This window comes from Enoplosus armatus, chromosome 16, assembly GCF_043641665.1.
Source record: "Enoplosus armatus isolate fEnoArm2 chromosome 16, fEnoArm2.hap1, whole genome shotgun sequence".
NCBI lineage: Eukaryota > Metazoa > Chordata > Actinopteri > Centrarchiformes > Enoplosidae > Enoplosus > Enoplosus armatus.
In genome coordinates this window covers 11,237,641-11,261,923 of record NC_092195.1, presented here as the reverse complement: position 1 = coordinate 11,261,923, position 24,283 = coordinate 11,237,641, and the positions used below count along the sequence as shown (strand labels likewise).

At 41.1% G+C, this 24,283-nt stretch overlaps 2 protein-coding genes across 5 annotated transcripts; one reads left to right on the top strand and one right to left on the bottom strand.

Moving 5' to 3' along the window:
- The first annotated feature begins 6,533 nt into the window (after positions 1–6,533).
- cap2 (cyclase associated actin cytoskeleton regulatory protein 2) lies at positions 6,534–21,646 on the top strand. Of its 4 annotated transcripts, none has more exons than XM_070921629.1 (12): positions 6,534–6,651; positions 6,813–6,913; positions 8,926–9,003; positions 14,458–14,601; positions 15,324–15,409; positions 15,734–15,839; positions 18,789–18,978; positions 19,511–19,674; positions 19,798–19,921; positions 20,015–20,097; positions 20,304–20,447; positions 20,585–21,646. In XM_070921629.1, the coding sequence occupies exons 1-12, from the start codon at positions 6,534–6,536 to the stop codon at positions 20,666–20,668; spliced, it is 1,422 nt and encodes a 473-aa protein (XP_070777730.1). In that variant the 3' UTR covers positions 20,669–21,646. The 4 variants fall into 4 exon arrangements, with proteins under 4 accessions (XP_070777730.1, XP_070777731.1, XP_070777732.1 ...); XM_070921630.1 differs by having other exon boundaries at positions 6,534–6,659; positions 6,824–6,913; XM_070921631.1 differs by lacking the exon at positions 8,926–9,003.
- Positions 21,647–22,021: 375 nt separating this feature from the next.
- Positions 22,022–23,542, bottom strand: LOC139299489 (aurora kinase A- and ninein-interacting protein). The gene is made up of 3 exons (XM_070922397.1): positions 23,471–23,542; positions 23,205–23,361; positions 22,022–23,070 (listed from the first exon to the last, which is right to left on the bottom strand). The coding sequence occupies exons 1-3, from the start codon at positions 23,540–23,542 to the stop codon at positions 22,022–22,024; spliced, it is 1,278 nt and encodes a 425-aa protein (XP_070778498.1).
- Between the last annotated feature and the right edge of the window lie 741 nt (positions 23,543–24,283).

Here is a 24,283-nt window from a genome sequence, read left to right as displayed (position 1 = left end):
AAACACAGCACACAGAGACAGTAACTACACCTCTATTACCTTTATTTAGCTTAACAAAGCTTTTAATGCTACTTACCTAGCCGGCTAACGAGCTAGGCTGGGTTGTGAGCTTGGATTATTACTCAGCATCAATTCAAATCTTTTTTATTATGAAAATAAGAATGATGAAATAACATTGAATTATAATGAGTTTTAATAGTTTCTCACGTTATTGTACAAATTATTGTTTCATTTATATATTTTACGCAATGTATTAATGTAATCATTTCATTAATATTTGTTTATTTCATACTGAGCGCTCTAGGTCTCCACAGTCTGCATGTATTTGTGAGTTTGAATATATGTGTGTGTGTCTTATTTCTCTGCCTGCAAGTTGACAAACACATCACACATGCCAGATGCTGCACTGCTCCTCCTCATTGTGAAACTGTCTTGAGGAGACGTTATTTGAAACACTCTCAAATTACAGTCACACCCACAGTTTACATGGATACGACCGAAGTCTATCAGACTATCAATGATTCATCCGCTCTCTAATCAATAAGTCATGTAATAAAGAGTGTGCTGCCGTGTCACTGCCTTCTTTTACTCGCCTCCAGGGAGTATTTTTGGTCCCTGGTGAAACATGAAACTGGCCCACATACTGTAGGTGGGTGATCATGACACAGATTGGACGCAGCAAGGCCTTGTTGGTGAAATCAGCAGCGATCATAGCATCTGACCTCATGATCTCATAAAAATAAAGCTGTTACTTTATCAAACTGATGATGTAGAGCTATGATAGACTTCTGATGAGACTTTAAAGGGGAACCCAAGATCGGTTGTAGGTTATAACGTCGTCTGGGGCTCTGGAGGTGCTTTCTATCTTGAATTAATTAATTAAAAACCCTTTATTAATGACTTATAAAAGGGGCATTCCAGTTTACTTGTCATGAGGAGTGTCACTCAGCTTGTGAAAACAGTTGTATAATGTCCTCAGTAGCTCTCGAGGAGCTTTGTCAAGTCCTAAAACATAACCCAACATAACCCAGATGACATCATCAGTGTTAAATCGACTTGGGATTTAATCACAGGAGGTGGGGTCTAATGCTACGTTCAGGCCATGTCATTCAGACCATAATTGTGAGCAGGCGAGTTGGAAAAAGAAACTTTCACGTCAGCCTCCGAGTTGTAATTCTGAGTCTGAGATTAACGTGGATTTCTGGCAGTAATGGTATCTCCACTTGTTGAGAAGAACTACAAGTGTCAACAGACAGCTGGCTACCTGGCTGCTCCATTACTGACAGTTGTACATGAACAAAGCCCAAGTAATTAACGTTAAGTTAATTTAAAAGACGCCATAGTTTGTTTATGGTTTTACTTGTTAATAAACCACTACAAATACATAACACAACAAAAGGCGGTAACCATGAACTGGAACCAGGGACCTTTGTTGCATGTCATTCCCCTTTTCTCTCTCCTCTCATTTCCTGTCATCTCTCTACTGTAGCTATGCATAAAAATGCCCAAACAATCATTTAAAAAAGCTAATTTGGTTAATTATCTGGTGTGACTACAATGCTGGCAGTGGCGGTATAACTAATTGAAAATGATGCATGAACACAAGAACCAAGTCAGGATAGTTCAGGAGGTTATCTTCCCATTCTGACAACGTTGTGTGAATGCAACAATAGATGCAATCAAGTTGCATTATGGGTAGGATGGAGCCAATGTTTTCGGAGTTTGGCCTGTACTTGGGACTTAAAGTCAAAGTAACGTGGCCTCTGCTGAACCAATTTTGACCAAACCTTTTAAATCTGTCTATTTCAAACCCCAGAACTTCATGAAAGTGCAACACTTGAACAGGTGGAGTGTCTCTTTAAATGTGACTGATCGATCCTCATTTTGTATTGTGTACCTGTTCACTTATTGAAGGCTCTCAGCATCCAGGAGGTAAAACCCACTTTGGACCTACATCAGCTGTTTATAAATTACAGCAGTTCTCATGTTTAAGGGGACTTTAGAAAAGGGGGTTTCCAAGTTAGGGGTCAAACCTTGGCCCGAGTTCACTCCCATCGACTCTAAGAAGATGGTGATGACTCCCCTGCAAGTACAGGTCCAGTCCCTCAGGAGAGACCCGTGCAGACATTTCCACAGCGTCAATCACTCGCCTATTTTTAGCAGGGCTCTCTGAGGCTGCCATATTGCCTGCGAGGTAAACGCTCGTCCGCCCCAGAGGAGATACTGCGGCACTGAGTCACGGTCCCGGTCTCAGTCTGCGCTCTGTGTGGCTCTCGGGTTCACAGTGTTGCTTAATTAGGACATCCCGGAAGAGTCTTGGTCCTGTGCGCAGCTGAGTGACGGGACAGGGAGGCAGGAGGGGGGACCGCACGGCAGCAGCACACAGCCACGAATCCGTCCAGGGATATTGACAATCCCAACAAAACATCCCCGACAGAAATTTACCGCGGACCAGAGGAGGGAGGTAAGTTGTTTCTACACTGACGAGCCTCTAACTGATGTCAAGTTTAGATAAATGTCGGGGTGGGGGCGGAGGGGATCATTTTCCTGCAGTGGGGGTGTCCGACAGAGATGCGTCTCTGCAGAAATGTCCAAACAGAGTCTTCTTCACCTGCTTCCTGTGGAAGTGGCGCAACACTGTATTGATTTTGTCCAGATGTTTTTCTTGTGTCTTGTCTCGTCTTGTGGTAACGGTGATATTGTGGCGCGGACCGTGAAGCATCAGATTTGAGGGGCGGTGAAAGTCCTGTCAGCGTGCCAGAGCCAAGTCATGTTTTCTTATGAAGGGTGAGCATCTGTGGCCTGTGGGTGCCTGCGCGATGAGCACCTGTAATCAGACAATATGAGTTTCAAACAGCCTTTTAATGCTATAGATTATAGATTATAGTATAGTCATTGACAAAACAATCTCCCCGCAAGGTCCATTTAGTAGCTAGCTTTTGGGGCTTTCGATTGTATCACATCTCCTCCATCTTGGCTTAAAAGTTGAGTTAGTTAAACCCAGCTTTTACTTTTTAACTCAATGTTTAAGCCAACACGGACAGGAAGTCCTGAAGTGCTCAGGAAAAAAATGAACAAAATGAAAATGAACCCATCTGCTGCTGATGAAGATCATGCGATACGGTCGAAAGGTCCAGGACAGCTACTAAATGGACTTTGAGGTGACATTGTTTCGTCAACTCTTGATTATATGATTACACGATGAACTGCCTCTCATAAGCCTTTAAGCACATTGATACCTGTTGCTTATTCAAACAGCTCCATCTTAATCAATAGGCCCATTTTACATTGATTTCACAGCTTTTCTTTTCTGACGATAAACCACAGTATATTCACCATGATCGTCTGTATAGATATAGTTATTGTATAACTAAAACTCAACAATCATGATGCAGACTCACTTTTATATGGAAATCAGCAACAAAATGATCTATTTTAGTTATTTTTGATGACAAAAACCCAAAACCAGTTGCCACAGCAGTTTTTCTTTCACTAACAGCTCATACTGATGTTATCACAGCTTCCTGTTTTAGTGGCCGCATGAACAGCTGTAGCACCTATATTTATTGACAAGATTTACTTTATCTTTGATCTCCACAGGCTACAGTACAACACAGGACATTGAGACCTACATTAGAATATCTTACAGTGGACCCATAGCAGCAAACGGCAGACTGTGGCCCAATATAGCCCCAAAGATCAGATACCAGGCTGGAGGGTTCAGGAGACACACGCAGGTCAGGGTGAAGTCAGTAATATCTTTCCACTGCCGGAGCATGTGTGCTTTCTCAGCTGTCGGTTGGGGTCTTTATGTGGCAGACATTGCTGCCCACCTGTCTTCAGCAACAGAGGGAGGAATGTGTTAGCTAGAGTCTGTGAATGTCTACTTAATACAGCTGCTGAAAATTATTGATAGATGATTTCCATTGACTGCAACATTTTGCTGTTTGTTTTACAGTCTTTGTGCTGCTGATGGTTTGAACCCACTCTGGCTGCGTCCCATTCAGTTTCTGCGGTGGGCTGAATGTATTAAGTGTATATGAAAAGCTCACAGAGCATCACTGGCCGTGTCTTTGCATTGCCATGGAGAATTTGGCTCGTTGACAATACAAACAGTGCAGACGCTGGCTGTTTCTGTCTCATGGTTTTTAAACTAAGTTTGACATTATTATTGAGCTAGACAGTGATTAAGTGTTTTGGACTCCAGAAAACACAGCAATAGATTCTTTGTCCTCTATTTAATGTATAGCATTTAAAGCTGCAACCACAGGACTGCAACAAATTATAATTTCCTTTATGGATGAATCTGCTGAATGTCTTCTCGGTTAATTAATTCATCATTTTGTCTATAAAACATCAGGAAATTAAAACCCATTGTGATTTCTCAGAACCCAAAGTGACGTCTTTAAAGAGTAACTTAACACCCTTTGAAAATCTTGTTTTTGCTTAATTTCTCACCTGGCTGCAGTGATGTACAGGTGTACTCCAGGACCCTGTGACATCACTCTTGGGTGTGGTTACAGGTGCAACAGAGCACATTTGCAACCCCACCTATCAGTGATGCTGGGTGTGGTCAGACGTGAAACAGGCTTGAAACCAAGAGTTCCTCTTTAAATTGCTCCAAAATCTAAAGAGGTACCAAAAAGGGCAAATAAAAACTAAAAATAAACCTGATCCCACTCGATCCAAGCAAATGTCCTGGAGCAGATTTGATATCGCTGTTTCATATGTGGATTGTTGCACATGACCAGCCTACATGGAGCCCTCCAGGTTTCAGGTCTTGCCTCGGAGCTGTTGTGACCCAGAGAGCAGAAATAGCAGCTGAGTCCTGCGACAGGCATCTGGCACTGCTGAGACGCTTCTCCAGAGAGATGAATCGATGACGCCCATCAGGACATGTTTGCTGCTCACAGCACATAATTACTAGACATCATTTACAAAGATTACAGACGGGGAACACAATCCAGTCTGCATAGCTGCCACGTTAATGCTGAGCCTGCTGGTGTTTATTATAGATTATTTGTGAGGCAAATAAAACGGATTATAACTCACACCATTGGATTGTGTGTTGGACATGAAGGCAGCAGGTGTCAGATTAGGAAGTGCATGTTACCTAGCAGTAGTTTGCGTAAACATGCAGCGGGTTGCTGGAGTTGAATTTCCACTCTGTTGACTAATAAATATTGGAAACAGGCCTGCATTGCCTCATGGTGAGGCATATGGCTGGTGAGTGTTAAAGACGGCGTTACAATATGATCTGTGACGCTATCGCCAATGTGTTTCAGTGGCGTTCGATTACAGCTGGAGATTTGTTTACCTCTCAACAGTAAGCTAACCTTGCCAACACTATCTGCACATTTCAGCTGCTTTTGGGTGGAGTCTGTGATCATGTATGTTGTATAAATTCACAGAGTGTCTCATCTCTAAATGACAAGGAGTTGTTTGTGGTAACATGAGGAAATGAGAGAGTTACTCTGATATAATAACATATAGATTGTAGGCCTGAGGTTTCAACCAGCTGGGATCCAGACAATTGAATAATGAAGGAAACTATTTCTGTACAAAATGCCTTACCTGGGATATTTATGGTGTTCAATATTAAATAGATAAATTAAACACTTTGAAATAAATCATTATGTAAATGAAAACAGCCAAATAATGTGAGTGTGACGAGGTGAAATCAGCTCATTATTATGAATTTCCCTAACCCTTTTTTTCAAAAGGCCTTTTTTTAATTTTAATTTTATAGTTTATATTTCAGAACGCCATTTTTTTCCTCAATGATGACATATTTCATGATGCCACTTTTCATCAGAGCCAGTTATGTGACTGTTTGTGTAATCAAACCAAAGCAGGAAGCCAGACAGATATTTTGAAGTAAAAAACTGCTGGAATTAGATAAAAATTACCTGCAATAAAGTCTGTTTTAAAAGTTTAATGGATTGTGTCACGGCTTTGTGGTTATATATTTTGTCTGTATATATTTATGTGATTATTTATTTTATTTTATTTTCTTCACTTTGGGTCTCCATAGGCCCGAAACAGAAAACATGTATTTTTATTGTTTGTATCTGAAGAGACTTAATATTTCATCAGGTTCCTTTCTTTTCTTTCTTTCTTTCTTCCACTGCACTAAATTCCTCTCAGACAGGCTCAAGTCTCTGTCCCTCCTTAATCCAATTGTGTGATATGCTCATGAGGTTGCGAGTGTGGCAGAGGGCCAGACAGCTCAAACGGAGACAGTGTTCATATAAACCCCTCTGCGTTTGCTACATTTAGTTTCACTGTGTAATGACACGGGCCAGCTTTTTGAGAACAGGGAGCAGCAGGGTGGGAAAGTTGAATAGTGACTCTGCTCAGGTTCCAGTACTGATCGCTCTCTCCTCCCTGTCGAGAGGGGAACACAAAAATGTTCTTCTTGGAATAAAGTGAAACAACATACTGTATCACAAAACAAATCGTCAGCCTAAGATCAGAAATGTCACAGTGCAGCCTCTGAAACCATTCCTGTTTTTGTTTCTAGGTTTGTCACCATGGAAGGTTTAATGGAGCGACTGGAGCGAGCTGTGACTCGCCTGGAGAAGATGTCCGTCACCACGCAGGCGCCCAGCGGCATGGCTAACGGGGGCTGTGTCAACGGCATCGATGGAGGCAAGTCTGTGCTTCAATAATACTCAACTCGGAGGTTTGGTAGACAGAGCAAAAACAGCTTTATTCTATTCAATCATATAATATTGTCAAGTTAAACAGGCACTGGGTACATTCAAGTGAAAGCGCAACATGAGAGCAGTGATTTGCCCCTTTGTTTCCAGGTTTGTCTCAGTGTGTCGAGGCCTTTGACGTCATACTGAAAGGTCCAGTGTCAGACTACCTGAACAACAGCCGAGCCATAGGAGGTGAGGTGGAGAAACACGTAAGTGGTGTTTGATTCATTCACTAAAACGTCTCTAAACTGTGTCCTCTCACTGTTCAGCTGCCAAACTCTGGATGAGAGAAGAGAGGAGTTAATCAAAATGTTAATAGACTCATGAGTTTTAAGATCAGCAGCAGGTGATTTTCCTGCTATTTTTTGCCCTGGGTTTTGTCTTTCAACGCAACATGCCTACTACATGCAGCCTGAGAGGAAGATGGCAGACACTACTCAGGGTTGAAAAAATAATTTAATCTTCTTTTATTTTGAGATTATTCTCCCAATCCAAGAAATTGCAGTAAAGGACAATGTTCTTTGTAGTAAAGATGGAAATACAACATTTATTGAGCCTGAAGGTTCATTTTTGACCTTGGAAATCGTAGTTTAAACCAATTTCTTAACAAATGTCATGATAGTTTGTTATTTGCTGGACAAATGTAAATAAATGCAAGTATAATTGATATACTTTGGTTGAAGAACCTCTGACTTCACTTATGAAGCTATACAATTAAACAACTATTCAGAGTATAAAGTCTCACCACTCCACACAAATGTTGTGTGACGATGATAATTCAGACAAACACCTGTCCACGCACACACTCATGCTCATTCTGCAGCAGACAGATGTCTCCACAGCTGCTGTCTGCCGAATAGTCTGTCGTTACAGGACAGGTTTGTCTGATCACTGCTGGCAAAAGCAACTATTAATCATCTTTTAAAGCCTACACTACACGCCAAGTTCACTCGACTCTTCATGAGGAGCACTACTGTATCAATTAAAAAAACAAATCTGTCTCCTAAAAGTTCCCTAACTTAATGGAAATGCAATACTAATTGCACCCATTTAAATCTAATACCTCAAAATATGAACCTTATTTTAATGACACGTCATCCAAAGGAAAGGTTGCTCTCACTTCATTAAACCCTCCTCTCAGTCCAGATGTTGACCCTGATTTTGAGAAGTCTTCAGTTTGAAAAGTTTTGCTTACTAAATAAATTTGTCTGAGTGTTTTGTACTTCGGTGTGAAGGTATATTGTGGACGAGTGAAAGCTCTTCATAATGAGCTGAGCTCGTCTCTAAATGGAGCACAGATGGATACCAATGGAGCAACTAGTGCCAGCCCTTAATAGATTGGACATGAATTTATAAACAAACATGGGTTGTCCTACTTTAGATCCCACTAAGATATGCACGACTGTGGAAAGCTGAAGGATGGTGATGTTTGTGTGTATGGGAGGTCTGTGGTCCAAAAGTAGATAGACAGCGAGGTGTGTTTGTATGTGACTGAAAAGGTTTCCTGTCCTCCACAAAGCCAAGGATGGGAGTATGATTGAACTTTGACCTTACATTCATTTATCAAACCACTAGTGGAGCACTTTTTCTTATTTGGTAATGACCTGCACTCCCACTAGGACTGCAAATGTGTTTTGTGGTTTGCCAGTTGACAATAATAGCTGTGTTACGTCCAAAACAACAATGAGTGCCCCGAAACAGAAGAGTAAAGGCAGGCAGAGAGAAATTACAGCTAAATGTAAGAAATAGAGTGCTTGCACTTCTTTCTCTGTACCTTTAGAAGACGACCTCTATCTCTGTGTCCCATCACTGAACAAGGGGGAGGAGGAGGGGGAGTGTGTGAGCGAGAGCCAGAGGTTCTTTCTTTAAGTTTGCAGAGCTCCTTTTATGGACAAAGCCTCCCTGGTGGTTCCCTTGGCCCGCAACTGGAGGTCTCAAACACACACAGGACACAGCTGGCTGGGACTAACCTAGACTGTGTGTGTGTGTGTAGGGGGGGGGTGCACTATACTTTCTTTTTTATGTCTATGACAGACAGATTCACTGCCTTAACTTCCATATGCGTGAGAGAACTTAGTGAAGCATAAACAAAAGAGACTGAAAGAACATCATGCAAATCTTGTTTTCAGGGCACTGTAACATTGTCTATATTCAGTATACACAATATAGCAACATGCTGCTAATCCTAACCTATCTGACTTGGATTCTTTATGATCGACAGGCGGAGATGGTGAACAGCGCCCTGCAGACTCAGAGAGCTTTCCTCAAGATGGCTGCCACGCACCAGGAACCTGCACAGGTACCCTAACACACTGAAGCCTGCTGATACCGATGTGGTCACTGTTGATCCACTCAGTTTAGAGACTGATTGCTTAATTAGCAGCCAGGTATATTGCAATACAAGGAGTGGGTCGAAATGTCACTAATAGAATTAAAGGTGTTACTCCCTGTATTGCAATTGTATTGATTTTGGTGTCCAGCACGTATCCCACTGCACACAACTACTCTAACTTATTCTGTCAGGTATACTCTCAGAAACTTTGGACCTTTGATTACATAATTCATAATAGATAAAAGCTAATTAGCAAATTAGCAAGAGTGAATGGCTAAAGACAAACTATCTCTAAAATGCATACATTAAACCTTCAATGTCTGTTTTTTCCTAAATAACACCTCAAACGTGTTCTAAACTCTTTAGGAACAGTAATAATTTTTAAACTACTACTCTAGAAAACAGGCCAATGTGCCAGTTATTCTTGACACTTTCCCCTTAACTCTTAGTCCTGGGCTAGACTGTAAAACTATAATACTATATACTTTGTTGCATCTCATTCTCCATTTCTCTCTCTTCTCATTTCCTGTTGACTTGCCCCCATAAAAACTAGGCTAACTTGGTTGCTAGTTGCATGCTGTTTGTGCAACTTTACTGTTAACAACGTTTACTGCATAATAAAACAAGAAATCAGAAATCATGTGTGCCAATCATCACGTCATTAACAGTTAAGGTAGCATCACTTGTTGTCCCACTGCCATTATTGTTGTTTATAGTTTGCTCTTTGTTTGTTTTTATCAGGACCCAACTGAAAGTGATGGAAATAATGGTACCATGTGACTTGATACCATCATTATGATTGGCTGCACAGTGCAACTCTCACGACATTCAGTTACAGATTGCATCAGATGTTTCACAGAGAAATGAAGAGGATCTCAGTCCTGTGTGTCGGTCTGTGTCCTCCCCTCCTGTGTTCCCCAGCAGGCCGGGCCGTTCACAGAGGGATTACGCTGCTCTTTGACTAAGAAAAACGCTAATACAACACATTCCCAACATGTTCACGTATAGAGAAAGGGGGGTGGGAGAGAAAGCTGTGTGTGTGTGAGTGTGAGAGAGCTGATATGATATCATCCCATTGGCCTTCTGTTTGTGTTGTGTGTGTGTGTGTGTGTGTGTGTGTGTGTGTGTGTGTGTGTTACAGCGTCCGCAGAGCCCACCAGGAAGTGATTACTCCCTATCTGTCAGGTCATTGGTTGAGAGGCGGTGAAAAGAGCGTTCAGTGATTGTCAGAAATGCAAACAAGGAAAGAGTGAGAGGGACAGACCCATGAGAGTGACAGAGAGGAGAGAGATATAAGAGGAGATGAAATTCAGCCAAATGGGTAAACCCAAAATAAAAACAGAAGGGGGACGAAAAACAACTTTGTGAACTCCCTTTAAAGTCTTTCCAAGTATGTTATTGTCACAGTCAATTGTTTTCTGTCCATTTTCTAAACTAAATCAGTATCTACTAGAGCTGTAGACTTGACATTTGAGACTTGGATTCAAAATGAGAACTTAAGTTGGACATAACTCGCTAAAAACTTAGACTTAAAGACTTAAAAAAGCAAATACATTCAAGTCTTTTTCAAGATTTTACCTTGTTAAGTCCTGGAACGGTAAAAAAAATAATACACAGTGCCAGATTAATTAATATCTAATTAGTAGTACCACCCATTGAAATGACTGGGTCTTAGCTGTAAAGAAAAAAAACACCTCGAACAGGTTTAATGTTTAGATGTGATTTGTGGTCTGAAAAACCTGCTTGACTGGTAGTTTGCTTGAAAACTTGTGAGAGGTCTTGAAACATGCCCCAAAAGACTTAAAACAGCTCTGGTAACTGAAAGTGACACACACATACACACACACACACACAGCTTACAAACTTCTGGCCTTTCTCTGCAGCTCAGCTCTGTTGTGCTCTCTGACTTTTTATGGGCATGTTCTATATTTGAGCCTCTTTGAGATTGTGTGTGTGTGTGTGTGTGTGTGTGTGTGTATGTGTGTGTGTGTGTGTGTGTGTCTGTGAGAGAGAGAGAGAGAGAGAGAGAGTTTGATAAAGTGTGAGACAAAGAGAGAAAGAGCGAAAGAAAGCACACTCATGTGACCTCAACTTGGCCTGTTAACTTGTGTGTGACTGTGTGTTTTGGTGTCTGTGTTGCTGGTGCTGCCAATTCACACACACACACACACACACACACACACACACACACACACACACACACACACGCACAGTAGACTTTCACAGTTTTAATTGTCGCCCTCCACTCTCTACCTTTGATCCACTGCTTGTATAGGAAGTCAAGGCTCGCTGTGCTATTGTAACACATTGAGCACATTCGCTGCCCATCAAATAATGTGAGCCGACGTTTTTGATCCTTTTGCCGGCTCATTCTCTTTCTGTGTGTATTCACCACGTCTACAGTCTAATCCACGCAGTCATATGTACATTTGCATTTGGAGAAATTTAGTGTTTTTTTGGTAGACTGATATCTGCCTGAGGAGCACTGGAAATTATGAATCACTTTGCTGATTTAAATCGTTTTGTTCAGCTCAGTTCAGAGATTATCATCATCAGTAAGCAATCACATTTCATAACACAATGACTGTTTGGAGCTGCTTCAGTTCAGTCTTTGAGGTCTGCTGAGAAGACCAATACCTCTCTCATGTCTGTGCGGTAAATATGAAGCTGCCTCCAGTCTTTGTGCTAAGCTAACTGTGTGCTGGCACTTGCTTCATGAAACTAGGTCTGCCCAAAGGTTAGCTATTTCGTTCCCAGCTAGAAAAAACTAAACAAATTAAGCTTTAGAGGTGCTGGTAGGCAGATTTTTGTTACATTTAGACAGAGTCAGGCCAACTGTTCCCACCTGCTTCCAGTCTTTACGCTAAGCTAACTGGAGCCAGCTTCATGTTTAGCATACAGACATTAGAGTGGTAATCTTCTCATCTGTCTGCAAGAAAGCAAATAGCGTATGCTCCAAACTGTCAAACTGTTTTTTTCAGTTCAGTACTAAAATGCCCACGTTAGCACTCTTTATTAATTTTAAAAGGAATAGTTCAATAACTGCAGGAGTATATTTGCTTGTTGCTTGTGTTGTGGGTTTGATTTTCCTGCAACATAACTTTTAAAATCCTTTGAGATAGTCAACTCTCAACCAGCACATGGACCATACATAACACCAATGTAGATTTATTTGTGTCGAGGAATGTATTTGTTTTTGTTGGCAAATTGCTGAAGGGTCTTACATGGAAAATGGACTCTGGCTCCTGTTCTGACTTGATGCCAACATGTAAATTTGCCAGAACATTTACAGGTTACAGCGCACTTGGGAATACAGCTAAAGTTGTTCTTTTTGAATGAGTCCTGGCTGCAGTTTTCTACTTCTTCTCTCACTCTGTCCCAGCCCATATATCTGTCTCTCTCATCGCTGTGCAGCATGATTAAATGAGGGGAGGTTCACACTCTGACTCACAGAGTACAAGTCATACTTTCACTGGGAGCCATGATGACGTTGTTGTTGTTGTGTAATATAGAAAGGGCCAGACAATCGCAATCAGTTGTTGGAGAATGTGCGTTTAAACGATCAGTTGATTAATTTATTAGTCTGAATCTGCAACTATTTAGATAATCGATTGATTGGTTTTGTCATTTTTTTCAAGCACAAATGCCATTCATGCTGATTCCAGCTTCTCAAATGTGGGGTATTTTATTTTCCTTTGTCGTATTTGATAGTAACAGAATGTTTTAGGGCTTTCGACTGTTGGTCAGACATTTAAAGACATCTACTTAAGCTGTGGAAATCCATGATGGGCGTTTTCCATGATTTGTGAACATTTTATAGACACAACAAAGAATCGATTAAGTGAAAATAATTGTCGGTTGCAGAAATAGTGGAGAAGTGGAACTGGGTGTGTAGATAAATACTGAAAACTGAAAGAATAAACTGAATAAACAGCAAGAAAGTTCATCGAACAATCACCTCATATGTTTTTTGTGATTCGTGATTTGGTTACCTCAAATCAACTGTACATTCCTACTCAGCACACACGGTACATCCCTACGGTATATGTTTTGGACAGGGGAGAGATTTCGCTTCAAAGCTGCTCGCACACAGATATTAGCCGGGTTTAGCGAGGAGCCGGAGGAGCAGAGAAAGGAGCGTCTATCTCAGCTTATGGAGATCATGTGCATCTGATTGGGGGAAGAATTTGTTTGGGAAAAAGGGAGAAAGCTTACTTCTGTTTTTATTACTCCTTTGCACGCAAGCATAAAATTGCAGAAGCGGACATACATGAATCCTCAAGTCCAGCATCACCTCACAGCTACATCTATACATACATATACAGTATATATCATATATTACACAAGAAATACACTAAAACTAAAACAGATATGTTGATGTACACTCACATACACACTCAAATGAACTGTGGACTGTGGAATAAACTATAGACTACAAAGCTAGTGATACTTTACGATACATCAGGTATATGTCATTAACATGAACTGGCTTATCTTAATGCATATAATCAATCGGCTACTTCAGTAACAGAGCAGTGTGCAACTCTGCGTGTGAATAAAGAAACAAGTTTGTCACAGCTCATTAACAGTAAGTGTAAAAAACACAGCAGCCAGTTCACTGCAGATCAGAAGAAGAAAGCTGCAGCAGCCGATTCAGCAATGAAACATTGTGTTCCTGAATCTGTGTGTGTGCAGGCGCATGATAGGTAAACTGTAAACACTGGAGGAGCGGTATGCCTTACAAGGCCAGAGGGATCTCCCCATGAACCGAGGAATGTTTGTAGGGAGGGGAGCTGAGAGCTGGGAGACGAGCGATACTGGAGCTGAGATCTGGAAGATCCAGTGGAAAAAGGCTCTGGCTAATAAAATTAGTTACTGTCCCGTAGTCTAGTTTAGGAATTACTGACTGGCACAGAGAGCAGGCTAGCTATGGAAACAACGCTGGGGTTGTAAAATCCAAAGTATCTGAAGCATGTTTGAGAGAATTCTGCATGTAAAGTCATGTCTTGCTAAAGACTGTGGTTGTCTAGCTATCAGGGCTTTTGTGGTTTGATTTAAATGTAATATGTTGTTTACAAGACCCCTACTCTAATCTCCCACCACCCTCCGTAGCTCTTTCATCTTCATGCATTCTCCTCTCACACACAGGACATTTCTTTCTTTTCAGAATCAGAATCAGAATCAGAAACTGTTTATTGCCAAGTAACATACATTACAAGGAATTTGCCGTGGTCTGAAGGTGCTATTGTTTCGATAACAAATAAGTAGAATATAAAAGGTAAAATAAGAATAAAAATAAAAATAAGATAAATAACAAACAGTGCAGTGACCAGAATAAAGTAAAGTGTCCAGATAATGCTCCTGCATCCTCACATCCTCCTGCTGTCCTATCCTAACTCCTCCCTTCTTCTTCTTCTGCAGATGGAGTTTCGTGACCTGCTGAAGCCAATTTCGGATCACATCCAGGAGATCCAGAGCTTCCGAGAACGAAACCGCGGCAGCAGCCTTTTCAACCACCTGTCGGCCATCAGTGAGAGCATCCCCGCTCTAGGCTGGGTGGCTGTGGTAAGGAAGAACACACGTATACAGGAAAACACACGTAAGAAGTTGTGAATCAGCTTATAGAGAAACATAAAAAGCACACAGACACATGTATATATACAGATAACACAATGTCACTCAAGGATAATATAAGCTGAAGGGATTCCTTTACTGCGAGAAACCTCAAGCAAGAAATGCTTTGATAAATACACAGAAACATTGATCGTATTTGAACATTCATAATGTCCATGTAAAATCATCAAAAGTCTAAACGTTTAGTGTGGAACACTTTTGAAAAATGAAGTCTAAACCTTAATTGGAATTCAAATTAAATATATAAAAGCTGTAATCATGTTGCATACAGACAGATAAGTATAAGTAAACACAGCCCACCATGTTTTTCATCCTCCTACAACACTAAGTATTTGTCCCTCTATCGGTTTTCTCATCAGTCTCTGTTTCCCATATGAACAAAATCTCTTCTGAGTTTAGGGATGAATATCTGTCAGATTAAGATCAAAGCTTTTCAACTTGAGTACTAAGATCTCTGTTGCTGCCTCTGGTCAGTGTAAGTTGCTGTCAGGACAGCACTTTACCCCACAGGACTTATCAAGCATGTGACTGTGACATGTCATGTCTCCTTTTTACTCTCAAATGAAGACAAATCTGCTTGTCAGATACTTTCCCAAAGGTCTGTATGAGGCCGTTTGGACCCCATAGCGATGTTTTCTAATGTTTTCTCTCAGAGTCAGAAGCCGGGTCCGTATGTGAAGGAGATGAATGATGCTGCCACCTTCTACACCAACAGAGTGCTGAAGGACTACAAGGAAACGTGAGTTGCTTTTGTCACCTTTCATATCTGCTTCATTTTGTGGTATTTTGTTCACTAAATAGCATAATATGCAATATTCCAGAAACGTGCATTTTAAGACCACAATAGACAACTTCTGTCCAAGAAGGTTTGTCTGTGCGCTGCTTCAGCATAATTTCCTTTCTTGATCCCGATCTTCTGCTACAATCCATCCTTACATCTTCCTTCTCCTGCGTCCAATTCTTCCCTTTGCTCTTTCCTACCTTGCTGCTTCCTTCATCCACCTCTCTGTTTGCATATCATATCTTTGCCTTCTCCTCTCACCAACCTTCCCTTTTCTCCCAGCGACAGACGTCATGTAGACTGGGTGGGTTCCTACCTGTCAATCTGGACCGATATGCAGTCCTTCATCAAACAGCACCACACTACAGGACTGATGTGGAGCAAGATTGTGAGTACAGCATACTCACACACATGTTATAGTCTTACTACTATATATACACCATCCTCCTATAAGAACATCCAGCTCCTCTTCTTCTCTAAAAGTTAACAATACACTTGCCTCAAAACAAGAAATGACTCCTGTAACAACTTGTTTATTATCTTAGCTGTGCTTTCATTTAGTATCCATTCGCAGGCCTTGATATTTTTATATCAGAGCTCAAATTAACTTTTTCCATTTTTAGGTATGGAGCAGTCGGTTACATAAACCACTGCAGAGAGCATGAATGAATGAATGAGCTTCTCTCCAGTGGTTCTCCATAGAGCTCACAAAAGCCTCTGTCACTCCCACACACATTTCTGTTTATGGATGTCTGCTCTGGGACTCCTCGGGCACTCACACTCACTAGATCCCAGAGATTATGATGGCTCGAAACCAAATCCTTCAACACACACTTGACCCCTTTTCTTTTTAGCTAGAAGGGTTTCTCATCCTTATTCACTGAAAGAAAGCTGACTGGGCTTCTCTGGGTTTTGGCATCTAATACCCATAGAAAAACTCTTTTCGGAAAGGTTGTGGTGCAATGTCTCTCTTAAAGGAATAGTTTTGGGAAATGCGGGTATTTCTTTTATTTTATTTGGCTCTTGCCAAGAGTTAGATGAGTAGATCAATACCGCTCTCACTCTCAGGTGACAGTTAGCATAGCATAGCCTAGCATAAAGACTGGAAACAGGTGGAATCAGTTAGCATGGCTCTGTCCAAATATGGTTACCAGCACCTGTAAAGCTCACTAATTAACATGTTGTATCTAATTCATTTAATCCGTAGAAAAACTGAAGCATAGTTGAGGTTTTTACAAGGGATCATGTGCCGGACTATTTCTTGGCCTGGAGTAGTGGCTTCCTGAAATGCTGGTTGGCATATTTTAACTGTTTGCCCCTGTTTTCAATCTTTATATTAAGCTAAGTTAAGCTAACTGGCTGCTAGCTGTAGCTTCATATTTACCATCCAGACATGAGAGCGCTACCAATCTTCTCATCTCGGGAATAAAGTAAAAGCGTATTAAGTAAGTGTATTTCCCAAAACGTGAAAATGTTGAGTCAAAGTCAAAAGATTAGCTTAAAACTGCTCAACAACTGTGTATGCATGTGTGTTTCCTCCATGCCGAAACTTGAGAGCCTGCGGTGCCTGTGTGTGTGTCAGCTGTTGTCCCTGCTGTCAGACGACAGAGCTGAAGTGTGTGTGCGTACAAGGCGGGGAGTGTGTGGTACTAACAGGTGGTCCTCAGGGTTTACTTGAATGGAGGTTTTCTTCACAGAGGAACCCCGACAAAGAGTCTGTGTACACACACACAGCCTGCGCCGTAACCTAAACTGCAGGGCTGTTCCCCCCTCAACGCAGCCGTCATCTGCTGCTCAGATAGGGCTTTAGTGACACACTTATACTCTTTCATGCACAGGCTGACATATGGAGGTGGCTTTACACACACAACCAATCATATTAATGCTATGCTTTAGATCAGGCTCATTTCATAAAAAACATGACTAAAATGAATAAAAATGGAGCAAAATGCCTCTGAAAATCAAGGTTATTCTTATTGAATTATTAAATATATTCATAAATCCCAACCTTGAAATTGCTTGTTTTGTCCAACCAACAGTCCAAAACCCAAAAGATGTTCAGTTTAAAGTCACGTAACACAAAGAAAAGCAAAAAGATTCTCACATTTGCGAAGCTGGAATCAGAGAACTTTTAAATTTCGAATGATCAATTAATTGTTTCAGCGCTAATCAAAAGCAGAAGAAAATGTCTCTGATTGTTACTTTAAAGTGAAATTCATCCCAGTGATACAAGTTACTCGTAAAAACTGACCAAATGCTCCTTTAAAAACAAGCATGTTTGTGTACACCCATACACGCACAAACACACAAGTAGGCATGAACACAAAGAAGCAGTCAGACAGTTTTACAGCCATGCATAAACACACACACACACACACACACACACACACACACAGACACACACACACACACACACACACACTCTGGTTGTAATCCAGTGGTATGCGCTGAGCTGTTTAGTGTAACAGGTCAGCATTGTTCAGCAATGATATTCACGACACATGTGCCTCGTGTCAAAGGTCAAGTAGTCTCAGCTGTACTCAGATGCGCGTAAAGTGACAGTTCAACCCTTGTGATAGGTGTGTGTGTGTGTCCCTGGCAGCTGTGCATGGTCTTCAGACAGCGAGTGTGTTTGTGTGTGTCTGCTTCTCCTCGCTTTAGTAGTCGATGGCCGAGCACTCTTACTGTACACAGTTCATCAGCTAAGCCAAAGCTGCTGTTCATTATAGACACATCAGGGTGGACTGGAGGTAACCAGAGCATTAACTTCAGGACCCGATTAGTCAAATACAAACTCATACTGCTCAGTCAAACATTGTTCAAAGCCACAGAACTTTAATTAATTTAAAATTCTAGTGGAGATCTCAAAGTTTCCAAAGAGACAAAATATGTCAGGTTGAATTGAATTTGTGCAGCCATATAATACATGGAGTTTGAATATTTCACCCAGTGTAAACATCATAAAGGTTCGATAAAGAGCTGGAAGAAGCCTTAATTTGTGCCACTGACAGACAGAGAGAAATAAGAGGGAAATAAAAGTGCTTCTCCATCATATAAATATCTCTTTGTACTAAAAAAAAGGGTTTCTTTCCTCTACATGTTCTTGTACTACATGTACATCCCAAGTGCTGCCAATAACTTAATATAATAATAATAATATAAAGAAGTATTGCCATCAAGCTTTAAGATATTTCTTGTGCAATACTACCCCTGCTGGAGAGTTGAGGTGCTACTACAGCTGTTATCCACAAAACACCTGGCACTGCTGTGTTAAAATGTGTTGCTATCTAACATGTGACTCTCTCCACCCCTACCCCCTCACCCTCCCACCCCCCAGGGCCCCATTGCTCCTCCTCTCTTTGACCCCCCCACCGTCCCCAGCGCTCCCTGTCCCCCACCTCCCCCTCCTCCCCCGGGGCCACCTCCGGTCTTCCCTGACGATGACTCCCAGCCTCAGGCAGGCAGTGCAGCGGCCCAGCACTCCATGCTATTTGCCCAGCTCAACCAGGGCATGGAGATCACTAAAGGTGGGTTAACTCAAGGGCCTGAAAGTTGATGAAAATAATGACAAAAGAGCAGAGCACACAACTTTTTCTTCTGCTGTTAAATACAATGGTACGTTCAAGCTCAGTGTATTGTTGCTATGCACTTTCGCTGACATATATACGTGGTTACAATAATTTGTCAACAAGTCCTTGATGATATTTCTGTGAATTTGTGGTTTTAATTACACAAGTACGAGTTTACATTCTACAATTAAACATGTTGGATTTTTAAGGCTCATTCCAAACATTTATTAGACTAAATCGTTTTTAGCCTGTTTTTAGGCAAAAAGTAAAGTTTATTAGATTAAATTAAATTAGATTAAAAACAAAGGGGGTTTAGTGTTCTCCAAAGGAATTAACTGTAATGTAGGGAGATATGATTTAGAGAAAAATGTCTCAGGTGGGTGGAGACCTGCTGAGGGATTTCAGACTCATGACCTCAGCATGTCTAAAATCCTTGTGACATCCCATCATGTGCAGGAATCATTTCCCCTCATATTTTATCCGTCTGTAGGTCTGAAGCATGTATCAGAAAACCAGAAGACCCATAAGAACCCCAATCTGCGCTCGCAAGCAACACCAACCAAAACAAAGTCCCCTGCGGCGGCGAACTCGCCCAGAGCCGCCGTCCAGAAAAGACCCCCTCTGCTGGAGCTGGAGGGGAAGAAATGGAGGGTGGTACGTGAAATGGTTACTCTCTCTTTAAGGGTTTATTCCCAAAGGAAGATATTGTATTTTTTTACCACTGGGGTCAGCCAATTTCACAGATTATTGATTGAATCTGTTCCTGTGTTGTTGCAGGAGAACTTTGAGCAGAAACACGACCTGCTGATTGAGGAGACGGAGCTAAAGCAAGTGGTGTATGTCTTCAGCTGTAACAACTCCACCCTGCAGATTAAGGGCAAAATTAACTCCATCATCCTGGGTGAGCTGCAGACTGAAAAGGTTGCTTTTTTTTATTAAATTCATCATTTCTGAGTTTGATTTTCTTCATTCTGCATGTATTGACTCTCTCCAGACGACTGTAAGAAGCTGGGTCTGGTGTTTGAGAACGTGGTTGGGATTGTGGAGATCATCAACTCGAAGGCAATTCAGTTACAGGTGAGGAAAGCATTTACAGAATAATGGCTATATGTTGGCTTCAAAAGAAAGACAATATTTGAAATTTAAGGGCAGTTATCCATGTTTTTCTGTTGTCCTGTGTTAAAACATTAGAATCTGTTTTGTTTGTTGTTTTTTATATCTTAAAGAGCAAATAATGCTACACGTATGTTACCCGTCAGTAATTGCAAGATGTCTCTCTACAGGTGTTGGGAAAAGTTCCCACCATTTCCATCAACAAGACAGAGGGCTGCCAGGTCTACCTGAGTAAGGACTCCCTCAACTGTGACATTGTCAGTGCCAAGAGCTCTGAGATGAACATCCTGGTACCACAAGAGGATGACGAATATGTGAGTGTCTGAGATAAGCGACAAGGAGAGTGTGGCCTCTCTCTGCTGGGATCTGAATACGTGTTCATCCAGTATTTTCCTGAATCTTTCACGTGTGCAGTTCTTGTTTAACAGTGATCTTCTTGGTCGTTCTACAGAGGGAGTTTCCAGTACCTGAGCAGTTCAAGACTGTTTGGGACGGCTCCAAACTGGTGACAGAACCCACTGAGATCGCAGGCTGATTGATGCATCGGTCGTCATCACCACCAGCACACCAATCATCATCATCACCATTGATTTCAAAACATAATAATCTCTCCCTTCCCCTGATTTCAGAGACTTCATGATGTCTCTGTAGCACTTTGATTGATTATGATGAACCACTGAGTAGGCTGATAAACCCTCTCTACAAAACACATCCCCACAGAATAAAAGGATACCTCAGGTTGAAGTCACACAAACCCATTGTGTTTACCTTTTCTTACATTTCCGTGCCATAGTAATAAAGGCATTTATGTAAGAATATGAAACATAAGCAATCTCATTATCTCCAAAATATTTTTCTGGATTACCATTATTATGACTGTACATCATCTACGTTCATTGTGTTTCATCGTATGAGAATTGAAGCACAATTTAGCATCACAGCAGTAGCACATTATTTTACAGAAAAGGCTGAAGATCACACAACGTGCACATGTGACATTCAGTGGCCAAGCAGACAAGTATAACTCGGAGTTAAGTGTCGGACTATTTGGTATATTTTCTATCTAATGAAGTGTATCTTAGTTACCTCTTTAAGTGTGTATCGTGCATGGTAGTCACGTAGTTCTGTTTCACTTACTGAGTGAAGTTTATGCAGCACTGTTCACCATATTTTGCATTAACAGCAGATGTCACTGTCTTGCTAGTGCATAAGACTGTATGTAAGATATAATCAATCAGCTCAGATGGACGTAACAATGTCAGGTGTTCAGCAGGAGACATTAAATCAACTTGATTCAAAATAATTAACTACATACTTGGCTGGCATTTGTAAACATTAAAATACTGACAGTAGTGGTAACTGTCACACTTTAGCACTTCCTGTAGTCTATATTACTTTGTACATCAGTTTTGTTTTGTAGGATGTAGCAAGTAGCGCCACCATAAGGGAGAAGATAGTGTACACCATTCATGCTTTTCAAAACTTTTAATTTACATGAAAACCATTTGATGTAACTGTGTATCATTTTTCAAATAAAATAAAAACCCTCTTGCTCGTTTGTGTTATTCCAAAAGACATTTCAGCATCACAGAGACCAAAACAGGAAGAAAATATGGCTAGAACCTACAGGAAAATACAAAAGATCTACAGACAAAGAAAGGGAAGAAGATGGTCATTGAAAAAATGTCAATATTTTATTTTTAAAGTAGCTAAAAGTAAATCAGTCAGGTTTAATATGGAAACAAAGAAACGAGAGTTCAGTTTATAACAACTGATTTCAAGCTCTGGCAATACAGACAAAAAATATTTTAAAAATAATTTAAAAATTACAGATCAATTATCCATGTCCTGACTGTAATAACACAAGACTGAGTTTCAAAGGCTCCTTTCAGTGTTTGATCACCATATTTCCCTGGGAGTCTTGAGTAAAGAGCATCTCGTCTTCCTCGTCCTCCTCCAACAGAGATTTATAAGCACTAGTTCTCACAACGCCGGTGCTTATGTTACTCTGATCTTTGAGAGGACTCCTGGCTTGCATACCTCTGTGTGCTATCACCCTGAAGCCTTCGGAGTCCTGGGTGAACAACATGGCCAGACGGTCCTCATCAACCTCTCTGCATGACTGCTGTGGAGCCAATGTTTTAAGAGGAGAACTACTCGGTTTTGTCCACTTGAACTGTGAATCGTAGCTCTCTTCTTTATCAGCCTTTTTCCACAGGTGCACTGGAATATGTTTTCGAGGTGCAGTTTTTGGTTCTGTCCATTTATGATTTGAAAGAGGTTCAATATGAGACATAGTTAAGAGCTTACCTGGGGACTTAGAAGACAAAACCCTGCTGTTTTCTTTCTCATCATCCATCTGAGAAGAATGAAAGTGTTTAAAGGATTTCTGAGTCGAGGTTCTTACTTCCACATCCATCCGAATACCAAAGGCCTCCTCACTTTGCAGACTGTTAAGGAAACTTGACTCAGAATTGCTAAAGTTGTTTGCTATGGTGTTTTCCTGGTCAGTCAGGTGAAATTCATCTTCAGAATATTGGCTACAGGTGAGCAGTGGGTCCTGACTCCACGCCTGTGGAAGAGGTTGACTGTCACCTGGCAATGAGGAGGTTGCAGTGATCCTCCTCTTGCTCTGTGGTGAATTTGTCTCCTCGAACTGCTCTTCTTCAAGTTCACAGTACATGTTTTGAGAAGGTGGATGGCTTGCTGCCTGCTCCTGCCACACTGCTGCTTCAGGCTCGGTCACATTCTCACTTTTCCACTCATGATCCACACCAGGCTCAGAGTTGTACAAGTTAAGATCTATTTCACGTCTTCGTTTTGTCCCTGATGCTACAGGTGTGGGTGCAGTTAATGCGCATGTGGATGAGGTAGATGATGAAGACAGCTGCGCTGGATCCATGTTTGGTACTTCAGAGGTAGACATCTTCTTGAGAACTTTGGCAGAAGGTATAAAAAATAGCATTATGTTAACACAGCGTTATCCGCTTGTGACTGATTCAACTGAAGATTATAAGAATCCTGAGAAAATGTCTTGACAACCTGATGGGAGCTGAGTTTTTGCAACTTACCTCTGCGCTGAGGGGTGAAGAAGGTTGATATAGAGCTCTGTTTGGTCTTTGGTATTTCCAATTTGGTCTGAGTGAAGTTGAGTGCCACAGCCAAACTGTATCCTCCACCTTCAGCGAAGGGATTGAGCAGTTTAGAAATGGGACGAGCGAGTCGTTTCTGAAACATAAAAATTGCAGAATAAAATGGCTGCTAGCGTGTATTATGAACATCTGCTGTGTACAAGTTATTAAATGTATCAGAATATAAAGCTAGTTTCCACAGTCACCTGTTTAGCTTTTCCTTTCAGTTGCACAGTGTCCAGCCAAACACCACATTCCTCTTGAGCAGAGGTCTTCATGGTGGAGAGGGAAGGACAGATCTGCAATACATTAAATAAAAATGTTGTTTGTGCATAGGGTAAACTAGATATTTATTTGAAATAGGTTCAGTGCATGATTTATCTGGAACAATATTATATTCATGTTACAGTTGTTTCAGACATTGTGAAAATTGAGCTACGACCAGCTAACGTTAATCAACACTGAATGCATTGAAAAGTTGATTTCTAATCCGCTGGCCTCCTTCTATTTGTCCTACATTAACGTTTGTTGTTTTAATTTGTTTAAGTTGAACGCAGTTTGCTACTCCTGCCATTTTCCGTTGACTTTCCTTATTATCAATTCACACCGTAACTTTACCATTGGCTAACAGTTAGCCAACATCGCCAACAGCTATGTGTTAATAATAATCACAGAGTTACTTAGGTTCGCCATATAACACAAATGATCATACCATATTTGAACTGACCTCATTAAATTGCACAGGGATGTTTTCAGCTTTCCTTCGCCCTTACTTAAACTTATCTGACTTATTTAACTCTCGCTTTGTTCAGAAATTCGTCCTCGTTACTGTTTGTTTGAGTCTGGCGCCTCGACGATGGGCTGCCACTAATGTTTGACTGTGTGAAAATAATGTAATGTGGTAAATCCTTAAAATATGTTCTTTACTGCAACCGCTTCTTTGAAATGCGAGCTATAAATAGGCCAACTATAGACTACGTATGTTTGATACGCCAGTATTAATCTTAAAAATATTCATT